General features: G+C 40.0%; 2 protein-coding genes across 3 annotated transcripts in view; one reads left to right on the forward strand and one right to left on the reverse strand.

Moving 5' to 3' along the window:
• Positions 1-12,778, reverse strand: part of LOC129774057 (uncharacterized) — a 46,730-nt gene that overhangs the window by 15,137 nt on the left and 18,815 nt on the right. The window lies entirely within an intron of this gene.
• Positions 1,954-3,807, forward strand: LOC129778017 (cytochrome P450 4c21-like). Of its 2 annotated transcripts, none has more exons than XM_055784650.1 (6): positions 1,954-2,333; positions 2,394-2,646; positions 2,711-2,837; positions 2,899-3,066; positions 3,133-3,553; positions 3,614-3,807. In XM_055784650.1, exons 1-6 carry the CDS (start codon positions 1,982-1,984, stop codon positions 3,769-3,771), a joined length of 1,479 nt encoding a protein of 492 aa, XP_055640625.1. In that variant the 5' UTR covers positions 1,954-1,981; the 3' UTR covers positions 3,772-3,807. The 2 variants fall into 2 exon arrangements, with proteins under 2 accessions (XP_055640625.1, XP_055640626.1); XM_055784651.1 differs by having other exon boundaries at positions 2,240-2,331; positions 2,381-2,646.

The following is a 12,778-nucleotide window of genomic DNA, read 5'->3' on the forward strand; positions in this document are numbered from 1 at the left end:
ATGTTTCCAAAGAATGCATTTTGCTATTTTGCATTTTGCTATAAAATAAAAATTGAAATGAATCGTTTCATATTTCAATTCATTTTTACCATATACAATTTTACACTTACACTTGTGCTAAATTTTTCACAATACACGATCGGTCATTGATATGAAATTTCACGAAGCAACCAACATTAAAGTTCCAAATTTAAATTTTATTATTACTTGCAATATAAAAATGCCCCCGACTTGCATATATTTGAAATGCCGATTTCCCCCGGGTACCTTGGTTTTGACCCCTCTATTAGGGAACCCATTTCGGTAGGAACAAAAGTTCCCCCTACTTCCATGTATTTGCAATGCCGATTTCCCCCATGCAGCATGGTTTTGATGTCTCTGTTAGAGAACACATTTCGGTAGGAACAGAAGTTCCCTCTACTTTCATGTATTTGCAATGACAGTTTCCCCAGGCAGCTTGTTATGATGTCTTTGTTAGGGATCCGCCGCATGTGTCGTGAATTCGACCAATCAGAAGCGGGTATTTCCGTTAGGATTGAGATTTTTCAATTGTACGGTAGTTAGTTTCATGACATATATTGTTTTCTTCAATATAAAAAATTGTTATGAAGTACCGAAATGGATTGACGCAAAAATTTCAATAAGCGTTTGAAATTGGTCAATTGTCACGATTTGCTCGATTTTCGATTTTCAATTTGTACCCCAATATGTTCCCGAAAGACGTAATCCTACGTCAAAAGTTCAATTAGGATGGTCCTGATGGTTTCAAGAGGTATTGGCGTGATTTGCGGAAGAAGGAACAGTATTTTTCAACCAGCAATTTTGGTGGAGGCTCATGCATGGTTCTGTGCAACCAGAAAGCTCAAGATAGCTTTCACATCGTTCAAGGATTACATGTACTGGAATCCTCTCTAGATATCGTCACATATTCATATCAGCAAGGAAACTAAAGAATGAATAAAGGACCAAAAACCTAATTTTTTGGACTGGATGGGTCGCTCTCCAGACTTGAATCCCGTTGACAATGTTAAGGGGATCCTTGTACGCGATTGAAGAGCTCAAAGTCGCATTTTTGGAAACATGGAAAAAATATCGAGAAAATCGTTCAGCAGCATTTGGTAAATAGTATTCCAACACGAATTTTCCATGTTTTTAGCCGAAATGGTGAGCTTGCCAATTATTGACATGTATATCAGCCGATCGTTTTGAGTTTTTCATTGATATTTCTTATGAATTTTGAAGTGGTCTTATAGAAACTGGACAGCTGAAATTATTATATTCAAGTGCAATAAATAAACAAACAATTTTTTTGAACGAAATTGACGTTAAATATACTCTATTCTAAGCATTCAAAAATGTATGAATGTATCTTGATGAAATTCTAACTGTTTGTGTTGCAACGAAATAGAATTTGGGTGGTCTTATAGAAGTTGGACAGAGTGTAGTACATGAATATCTAAATTCGCTCTCACGCTGTGACTCGCGGGAAAACTTTCTAGCTGATTGCCCATCAGCTAGAAATTCCATTCCATTCTTTGTTTTTGAGAGGCTTTAAACTTTGCAGTTCATTCGCCTCTACAGCTAGAAAGATATACTCAATCTACTTTCAACCATGCACAAACCATTATCTCTACCTAATTGCGAAATCATGAGCACCGTTCTGATCCCAATCAAGTGAAAACGTTTAGTGTTTCCATCACAAGTGTTAGAATGATTACGAGATAAAGGTTGAGAATTTTCCCACTATTCAAAGAGGTTTACGCAGTGGGAAAAAAAATTATTCTGAATCGACAAACCAATTTGCTATTAAACTTCATCATCAGCTAGAATTATCGAAATTGAACTAGGCTTGAATGGAACGCACGCCTCATCTACTTTCATTGAACGGAAATACTCTAGTTTTGCATATAAAAGCATAAAGATATTTGAAACGGCCGCAGTTGATTAGAAATTTTTGAACGGGTCACACATTAAAGGCGCCATGTTGTTGTTTTTAACACTATCAGTGCTTACGTTGCTTTCCGTGTTTTTGTACATCCGGATACAGGTGAAAATGTCCTTCGGGAAGACCTTACCAACGGTCAAGCCGTACTATCCAGTCATAGGAAATGGAACGCTGTTTGTACTGAAAAACAACGAGCAACGTTTCGAGAACTTGGTCGGAGCTCTTTCCAATTCCGCGAGACTGTTCAAACTGTGGCTTGGGATGATTCCAGTGCTCTGTAGTTGCCATCCGGATGTGGTTAATAAAATTTTGACAAATCCAAACTGCCATGAGAGAACTTTCCAGTACTCTTTTTTCAAACTGTATCACGGTGTTTTCGCCTCAAGGTGTCAGTTTAGAGCTCACTCGCGGGTCGTGAAAATAATTCTCAGCTAGAATTTGTTTGCAGATGACATCTGGAAGACTCAGAGGAAAAGCCTTAACATCACTTTCAATCAAAGGATTTTGCAAGGCTTTCTACCTATAATGAATGAATGCGCAGTTCGTCTCGTCGGGAGGCTGGGCTCGGTTGGAGAGTGTGAGGAATTCAACATTACTGAATACATTATGCGTTGTACTTTGGAGATGGTGTGTGCAACCACGATCGGGGCGGATATCAATAACCATAGTGGTGCGGAAAAATTATCACAATATATGGTGAAGTGAGATTGTGTGACTCAAGGACAAGCAATAGGAGTACTAGTTTTGTGTTTTGTCTCAATCCAGGTTTTGCGAGTTGATAACAAGGAGAATAATGAGTCCTCATTTGTACTGGGAAGTACTCTACAATCTGACGCCCACTTCAAAACAGGAAGAATCCCTACGGAGGGAAGCTTACAAAGTCGGACAACGGGTATTACGGAATCACACAGTATTTTAACTTGGATTTTGATATCGAGTTATTTTGCCTTCAGATTCTCGATGATGCTATCGCGCTCAAAGTCGAAAATTCCAGTGAATCCCGCGAAGAAGATTATTATCGAAAACCGAAAATTTTCATGGACCAACTTCTGGAATCCATAGACGGTAGAACATTTGAACGGGATGAAATTCTGCATAACATATACACAATGATAGCAGCGGTATGAGAAGTGACTGTGATCATATTTACTTTCTATAAGAATTATAGAAATATTATTCGTTTACAGGGTACCGACACTAGTGGGACCGAGCTTATATACATCTGCCAAATGCTCGCCATGCACCCCGACATGCAGGAACGCGTCTATCAGGAAATGGTGCGAGTCTTCCCTGAAGATGATGCACCACCCACAGCAGAAACGCTGAAGCAACTCGAATACATGGAAATGTTCATTAAAGAGTCGCTTCGCCTTTTTCCCATCGCTCCCCACATCATGCGGGAAGCGTACGCGGATTTCGAACTCGACGGAATGACGATTCCGAAAGGGACAGCCTTCATTATAAGCATATACAACCTTCACCGGCGGAAGGATATCTGGGGCCCCGATGCGGACAGCTTTAATCCGGAGAACTTTTCGAAAGAACAGTGCGCACACAGAAGTCCTTTCGCGTTCATCCCGTTCAGTGCGGGTTCGAGGAACTGCATTGGTAAGTGCGAGCTTTCCTGGAAAACAATGTTTTGTTTTAACATGTCGGTGTATTTTTTAGGGCATCGTTATGCGATGAACAGCATGAAAATAGTAGTAGCGCATATTTTGAGAAGTTTTCGTATTACAACCCGCATGAGCATGGATGATATAAAGTTTAAAATGGATATCTTGTTGAAAAGTACAAATGAATTACTCATTTCACTGGCGAGAAGATGAACTAGTTTATTATATATTTCAATAAACTTTTTTTATGTAGAGAATTTTATCATGTTTAGTTCTTTCTTATATACTTTCTTATATTCCACACCACATATTCTAGGAACAACATCAAATTATCAGTTTATTTGTACAAAACGCTTTGTGGAATTTTGTTACTGCTGTTATCATTCTATGGTACTTTTTCATCGTTAAGAATACCGAATATTATAGCAATTTGATGCGAATGTGACGGATGTTCTTCAATAACTAAGAAATCAGAAATGATCAAGCGAGACGGAGGAAATTATCTGAAAAAGAAGGGAGAAGGTACAATAGCATTATCGGCGCATAACACAAACCTTTTTTCTGTTCATTTTCTTGTTGAACGTATAGAGCCAGTGTTCGCACTTAGAAAAAAAGTGTCATTTAAATTATATTACAATAGACTGAGCTCAACAACATTCATATTGCTGCGATTAAACTGTGGGAAAATCGCCACGCACTCGCTGGATTTCTTATCCGGGCTTAGAGTGCTTATTACAATACACGCTAATTAATTGAACATGATCAGAACGAAATTAACTGGCGTTATCGCAACCAAGCGAACGTAGAAGCGAGAGCAATGAATACCATTGGCCACTGTCGACTTCCAGCCGAAATTGATATACAAGCCTATTTAGTATTACAGGTAGCCGAACTCTATGTTGTTTATAATTTTTTTTTTCGATGCCCAATAAATAGAAAGAGTGCTTGTACATCAAATTAATTAAATGGTTTAACTTATTTGCAGACGCAGTTGCTTATCGTTCTCAAACTATTTGAAACATTGAGACTTGAAATGCTATGTTCCATAAATCGAATAGCGCAACAATAGATGCCATTAGATGAGATTTGAAGTGCGTCCTCTTCTGTTATCGACTCGGGTATAAAATAGGAACTTAAAAGTAATGAGATTCATATAGGGGAGGACGGAGTAAGACGGCCATCCTAAGCATAGAGTACAACTAAACACAATGCATCCAAAAAGGGCATTTCATTATGTCAGCATCGATCTTTAGGATGTTTTCCGGAATCACGTTGACTTCCAATAGTTTTTCTTTTTATTTCATAATGTTATATGATAAATTAAAAAAGGTATGAAGAGGTGCTATTAAAACCATGACGGGTCAAGTTGACCACCACTAAGGGTGAGATGGACACATGAAGTGACTCGTGAATCTCGGCGTTTACAGGATGATTGTTTCCGGCAAAATTGTGCTACATTTCAAGGTTGTTGCATTTTAGATCAAGCGTGACAAGAGTGGGAGGTATTATTGATAGGTTACTAGCTGACCCGGCAAACTTCGTTCCGCCTAAAATTTGTTTTTTGTATCAATACCTTCAAACATTCTCGTTTTCTTACTACTAGCAAGTTCATGGGTCCAATCGCAGAACTATTCATTGATTGATCTTCTAATCGACCCCGTTGAGTTTACCTTTTACTATAAAATTCCCGGTACTTCTACCAAAACTCATCATTATAATATCAGATTATTTTCAGACACAATTCTCGTTCAAGATTTTTCAACCACTTGCAAATAACATGTTTCTCCGTTACATGGAATAGATGTTTTATACAGAAAATATGATAGAATAAAGACAGCCCTAAATCGGACAATTACTTCCTCGAGTTCTGCTCTTATCAACACATCCGGTGATTCTTTTTTTTTTGGTATAGATAGAAGATATAGGAGATATAGGAATGCGTTTCATCACATAAAAATCTAATTCCAGTTTCGAACAAAGATCAATTTCGCTAGCGCAAACATCAAATGGACTAACAGCACTTGTCACTATGTAATTGTAGAACATATGGGAATCTAATTTTCCGAAATTTTCTCTTTTTCCCTCAGAGTTTTCCGAAATTGTCATGTTTGGTTGGAATGTTTTTGGTTGAAATATGTGTAATATTTTTATGGCACTCCTCTCCATTCAGGAGAGGTGTCATACCATTATAGAAACATTTCTCATACCAAAAAACCTCGAGTTATGCAGAAATTTGTGTTTCGTTTGTCTGGCAGCCTCCCTTAGAGATGGGGGGAGGAGTGCATTCTCTATACAATCGTTTCGTGCCCCGTAAAACCTTCACATACCAAATTTGGCTTCATTTGCTTGATTAGTTTTGACCACCATAGAAACATTTATTGCACCCTAAGTTCTCAATAAGCCTAATTTGGTTTCATTTGCTTGATTAATTCCCGAATAATGTAGAAATTTGTGTTTAATTTGTATGGCAGCCCCACTGAGGCCGAGCGTTGTCCAGGTGGAAAACAACACCATTCTTATTGATCATTTCTGGCCGCTTCTGGTCAATCGCCTGCTTCAAACGGTCAAGCTGCTCACAGTAGAGAACCGAGTTTAGGGGTCTGGCCGTAGTTGAGCAGCTCATAGTGGATGATTCCCTTCCAATCCCACCAAACACACAGCAAAACCTTCCTGGCCGTCAATCCGGGCTTGGCGATGGTTTGGGCCGGCTCACCGCGCTTCGACCACGACTTTTTTCGTTTTAGGTTGTCGTACGTGATCCACTTTTCATCACCAGTCACCATCTTCTTCAAAAATGGGTCGAGTTCGTTCCGTTTCAGCAGTGCATCGCAGGCGTTGATTCGGTCTAAAAGATTGTTTTGCATCAACTCGTGTGGCACTCATACATCCAGCTTTTTTTGGAATCCAATCTTCTGCAAATGGTTCCAAACGGTTTTAGGGTCTATATCCAGTTCCTGGCCAATCGAGCGAGTTCTCACATGCCGGTCTACTTGGATGATTTCAACGATTTTATCGGTTTCCACGACGATTGGCCTACCAGTACGGGGTGTATCTTCGGCAGCCACTACACCAGAACTAAATCGATCAAACCAACGCTGTGCTGTGCGAATCGTTACAGTATCGGGTCCATAAACTACACGATTTTTTTCGGCCGTCTTCGTTGCAGTTTTACCTCGCAGGTAGTAAAAACGTAAAATATGACGAATTCCTTGCTTGGTGGACTCCATCTTTGACGCGCTATAACATGAGACTGAAAAGGACAATCACAACACTGTCAAAACGACACTTGTAGCACAGATTGTCGTCTTTAAATAGCCGTATAGTATGGCCCGATGCGATAAGTATAACACAAGATATGTTTAAGTGTTGCCATATATTGGATCAACAGAGAAATGATTATCTCAGCTGGGAATCAACTGAAGAGCTCAAAGGGGTCCGGTCCAGATGGCATTCCGTCCTTGGTCCTCAAACGCTGCTTCCCTGCGCTGGCAACGCCTCTAGTCAGCGTTTTCAATCGCTCTCTGATATCTGGTGAATTCCCTGCCTGCTGGAAGGAGTCTTTCGTTTTCCCGATTCATAAAAAGGGTAACAAAACGAATGTATCTAACTATCGAGGAATAGCTTCATTAAGTGCTACCATCATTCAACAAGAGCCAAAGGTTGTACCGCTCATGACAACTCTACATGAGCTGATGATTGCGCCGGCTAGTGACCATTCTATCCTGGATTCCTCGAGGCGAGAAAGACGTACCACGCTAGATATGGGGTACAGACTAGGGGGGCGTTGCTGATTAATGGTCAGCTGCATCCCAATAGGAAGTATCCCGTGTCGGGCACACGTACAGAGCATCGAAGACTGCAACATACCAATTATGAGAACACTTGTAATACTAACCTCGAGCCAACCGCGAGTAATAGGTTACATATTACTAATATAGTTGTAAGACAAAAATTGTCAAAATATTGGACTCCCGGCCCCGTCAGGCTAACGCCACATGTGCCTTAATAAAATATATATTTTGGAAAAAAAAAGTGCTACCTCCAAGCTATTCGAGCTGATTATTCTCGAAAAACTGGCTCGAAACTTCGCTCACTGCATTTCAGAGGATCAACATGGCTTCATCGATTAGTAGTCGTTCGACGACTACTAATTGATTAAAGTTTACTTCGTTCGTCATCCGCGAAGTCGAGATAGGCCATCAAGTAGATGCCATCTACACGGATCTCTCCGCTGCATTTGATAAAATGAATCACGATATTGCTTTGGCTAAATACGATCGATTAGGTGTTCATAACAATTTGCTTGCCTGGCTATCATCTTATCTGACTGGTCGAAGCATGTATTTAAAAATTGGAGACTATGTTTCTTCTCCCTTCCCTGTGACATCCGGAGTTCCTCAAGGCAGCCATCTAGGACCATTTCTGTTTCTACTATACATGAACGATGTCAACAGTGTTCTAAAATGTCTTAAGTTGTCTTACGCTGATGACCTAAAACTGTATTCAGTGATACGGAAACCAAGTGATGCTAGATTCCTCCAAGATCAATTGGAAGCTTTCGCCGAGTGGTGCCAAGTGAACCGCGTGGTACTTAATGTTTCGAAATGTTCCATAATATCATTCGGCAGACAACGTACATTTATTCATTATGATTATGTCCTATCGGGGACTACCTTTAAACGAGAATTAACTGTCAAGGATCTGGGAATACTCATCGATTCTAAGCTCACGTTCAAGGATCATGTCGCTTACGTGGTGTCAAAAGCTTCCTCTCGACTCGGTTTCATATTTCGTTTCGCCAAATCATTCTAAAATGTATATTGCTTGAAAGCCTTGTATTGCTCATTAGTGCGGCCTATTCTGGAATACTCGGCTATAGTGTGGTGTCCATACTACCAAAACAAGACGAATCGCATCGAAGCTATTCAACGGAAGTTTGTTCGATTCGCTCTGAGACATCTTCCGTGGAATGGCACCGTTAATTTACCCAGTTACGAAAGCCGTTGTACGCTCATACATCTGGAACTATTGGAGGCGAAACGCAACATTGCGATGGCAAGCTTCTTTGGTGATCTGATCCAGGGAAACATTGACTGCACTTCGCTGTTAAGCTGTCTACATATAAATTCCCGCCGCCGGAATTTACGCTCACATACTTTCTTGTATAACCGTCACTCACGAACCAACTATGGATTCAACGAGCCTATGCAGAGGATGTGCCGAATCTTCAACAGATGCTACGATGTGTTCGACTTCATTATTTCTCGTTAAAAAAACAAATGTGGTTTCCATAGTGTCTTAAATTAAGTTGTATAGATATAGATATAGAGCGAGTAGAATTCGTTGTCATTGGGGTGAATATTTCACCTGTTGACTATAAATAAATAAATAAACATATTGGCAATATACGACATTTCTTTTTCCCCAACCCAATATTTGGTATCTGAAAATAACATCAAATTTATCATGAATGCGCCTTGAGTTATTCAACCAACATGATGATCTTATTCAATTCGTCAATTAGGCGCGTTAAAAGGTACGTTTATGGCAAATCTAATCTCTTACAATAGTGGCCACCTTACCTCCGCTATGAGTCAAGTAAAAGTGTCTCAATAATTCCATGAAATGCTTTAAAACATTCCGTTTTCTATACAAACACACTCACACGGCCCGTGTGTTTATTATTGTTACATTGGTTTCACATCTTCTTCTTCTTCAATGGCACTAACGTTCCTAGAGGAACTTCGCCGTCTCAACGTAGTATTACTTGCGTCATTTTTATTAGTACTTAGTTGAGATTTCTATGCCAAGTAACACGCCTTGAATGCATTCTGAGTGGCAAGCTCTAGAATACGCGTGATCAAATTGGTGAATATGGACATGTTATGTGAATCATTGGTTTCACATAACATGTCCATATTCACCACTAAAACACTAAATTTCTTGCAAGCAAAATAACAAATCGGTGCTCGTCGCCATCTGAAAAGTTTATTTATATTGTTTATCATGACGTTTCACCTATACACACGCAAAAATGGGCATACATGATTGAGTGTAATGCATTACACCAAACTAATGTGTCATAGTTGTCCTATAGCTGATTGTTTCAATAATCTAGAGCAGGGGTTTTCAGATTCTTTTTATGGCAGAGCACTTTTTATAGCAAAAACATTTAACGGAGTATCTGTATTTTTTAATCAATGAAAAATCCTATTTGCATTGACATTACCCAACTGGCAACAATTCTATTTCGGTTACGCGTCGCACTTACACGACATCTGACTCGGAGTGAACAAGATAGATCACTATATTCCAGTGAAATTAAATTATAGAATGTTTTTTTCAAGGTGGGTTTTCAAGCGGGAGCATTTGCTATAACTTCGCGGAGCAGGAATCTAGAGAGTGGCCATCTTACCCCGTCCTCTTCTAATACAGCGAGAAACTTTGTTACCCAACGTTATGCGCCGCCTAGAAGGAGAAGGGATACTCACGCTACAGTCACAAATGCCACTTTCAAAATGCTATGTTTTGGCTGAATCTCCAATGCTCGTGCATATTTGCTGTCTAGCTTTAGGCGTACAAAATAACAGTGCAGATTGAATGCTCAAAATATCTAAAGCAGTTTGAAATACAGAGAGGTTTCCAAAATGTTATACACTCGACAAATATTAGGCTGTCAAAAAAGTCCTGCGGTATTTCCGCGAGGTGTTGTTGTAAGCGCGTAGTTCTAGTTGTATTCATTGTATCGAGTAATACTATAGTTTGTTGGAAAGGTATTTTTGCGCGCTATAATATAGCGCGCAGTGACAGTGTTTTGTTTGGTTAAGTCGTTCGTGAGTTATAGTGTCGCAAATATGGAGCAAAATAAAGAGAAAATCCGACATATTTTACAGTACTACTATGACAAAGGCAAAAATGCATCTCAAGCTGCCAATAAAATTTGTGCAGTTTATGGACCCGATACAGTTTCCATTTCCACCACACAACGATGGTTTCAACGTTTTCGTTCTGGTGTAGAGGTCGTCAAAGATGCGCCACGCTCCGGAAGGCCTGTCGTCGAAAATTGCGACAAAATCGCTGAATTAGCCGAGAAAGACCGGCATAGTAGCAGCCGTAGCATCGGCCAAGAGCTGGGGATAAGTCATCAAACCGTTATTAACCATTTGAAGAAGCTTGGATTCACAAAGAAGCTCGATGTATGGGTGCCACACACGTTGACGCAAAAAACATCTTTGACCGTATCGACGCATGTGAATCGATGCTGAATCGCAACAAAATCGACCCGTTTCTGAAGCGGATGGTGACTGGCGATGAAAAGTGGGTCACTTACGACAACGTGAAGCGCAAACGGTCGTGGTCGAAGCCCGCTGAAGCGACTCAGACTGTGGCCAAGCCCTCATTAACGGCTAGGAAGGTTCTGCTGTATGCACCTCCAAAAGTTGGATTGTCATGTTTTTTCACGTATTTTAGGTGCAGAACAAGTAATCGAAAATTTTATCGAAAAAAGGACAACATCAAGTGGGAGGAATTTCATCCAATGAAAGAGGTGTAAATACTACGGTGGTAATGACAATGTCTGCATCTGGAGATTTCCTGCCACCAATGTTCATTTTCGCTAGACAAAGAATGAACGATGCACCTGAAGGTCTGTGTTCGCCTGCGATTCCAGTGGCTGGAGTACACTAACAACCTGTTCCGAGTGGTTCGATCACTTCTTGTCTTACACTCGACCGTCTGTTGATTCATCAGTGTTGTTGTTACTGGATGGACACTCCACGCATACAGGAAATTTGTCAATGCTAGAAACAAAACTTTGTCCGGATCGTTTCGATTCCCCCACATACATCGCACAAAACTCAACCGTTAGATGTCGCGTTGATGGGTCCGCTAAAATCACATTACGCAACGGCGGTTGGAAATTTCTTAAAGACAGATCCAGGTTTGTAAATTGAGTTTAGTAGTTTGGTCAAAGAGGCTGTAATGTATGTATTTGTCTTCCGAATTTTCAGGAATGGCAATCACTCCCTACAACATTTTTGCACTGGTGAATTACAGCTTCGTTAAATCTGCGAACATGCGAATCGCTCAAAACGGTTTTCGTGCCACAGGAATCCATCCATTTTATCCGTATATATTCACATACGGTGATTTCGCGGCAGCAGATTTCTTGGCACAGACGAGATCGAAAGGTCAATATGAAAATACGGAGAAATTGAACTCACAAGCAGATAATAATAAAGACGGTGACGAACTCAATCTTAATGTGTTGAACGATATGGCTATTGACCAGATCGATACAAGTGATACAGCTATACAGAGCAACGGTGATATCATTATTGGTCCTGTCTCCGCTCAGCTATCAATCAACAAAAATCCAAATGGAAGTGATTAAAATACAAGCGAATTAGTCAATGCTGTCCAGTCAGTACAACAAGAATATTCTATGTTCATTGAAGATGAATATGACAATAAATTTTCAGTCGATAACGGAATCCAAAGAGATTAAGTCCATCCATACCACTCAGGGCATGAGAAGTTAGCGCCCGCACATCGAAATTCCAAAACTAAAATTCAAATGAAGGAGAGAAGCAGACAACCAGCACCTGAGACGGTTCCTGATACAATCACTTGTCTTACAAAAAAAGGCGTTGGGATCAAAATGCCGGCAGCAGTATGGCAAAGTTGACTAATTTTACGATTTCTTCGAGATCAGTGGCCAGAAAGTTGGAGAAGCCCATGGACAGTTGCCGCAAAAAAAACGGCTTCCAGGAGAGACTATGCTGCTGAATTGACTTCTTCGCCGCATCGTAGGAAGTTGATCGAAACCATTATTTTGAAAGATATCAAAAATATCCAAAAAACAGGACGGAAGCGCAAGAGTCGAAAAGAAAAGGCTAATGCTACCGATACTATGGATTACATACTATGCTTCATTTGCGGTACTACTTTAACTTCAAGAAATGGCCAAGGTTGGTCGAAATGTATGAACTGTCAAGAATGGTCCCATTTGAGTTGCTTAACGGAATCCGATAGATGTTTCACCTGCAAGTAACCTGAGGACACGCACATGCATACAAGCAAGCGCGCGAGTGCGCTACTGCCAGATTTCTTTGTTATTGCTTTTAATACATTGTTAACAATCAATTCACATTACTTTTTGGAAATAAAATTAATCTTTGAATAAAACATGAGATTTTGTTATTTAATTTATAACATGAAG

The sequence above is a fragment of the Toxorhynchites rutilus genome, chromosome 3, assembly GCF_029784135.1.
Source record: "Toxorhynchites rutilus septentrionalis strain SRP chromosome 3, ASM2978413v1, whole genome shotgun sequence".
Lineage (NCBI taxonomy): Eukaryota > Metazoa > Arthropoda > Insecta > Diptera > Culicidae > Toxorhynchites > Toxorhynchites rutilus.

What these genes read in the sequence shown, in the direction of transcription:
- LOC129778017 (XM_055784650.1), top strand. Translation starts at nt 1,982, where the DNA reads ATGTTGTTGTTTTTAACACTATCAGTGCTTACGTTGCTTTCCGTGTTT. An exon ending in CGGTGTTTTCGCCTCAAGGT is followed by an intron (nt 2,334 to 2,393) that starts GTCAGTTTAGAG and finishes ATTTGTTTGCAG; the next exon opens with ATGACATCTGGAAGACTCAG. An exon ending in TATACACAATGATAGCAGCG is followed by an intron (nt 3,067 to 3,132) that starts GTATGAGAAGTG and finishes ATTCGTTTACAG; the next exon opens with GGTACCGACACTAGTGGGAC.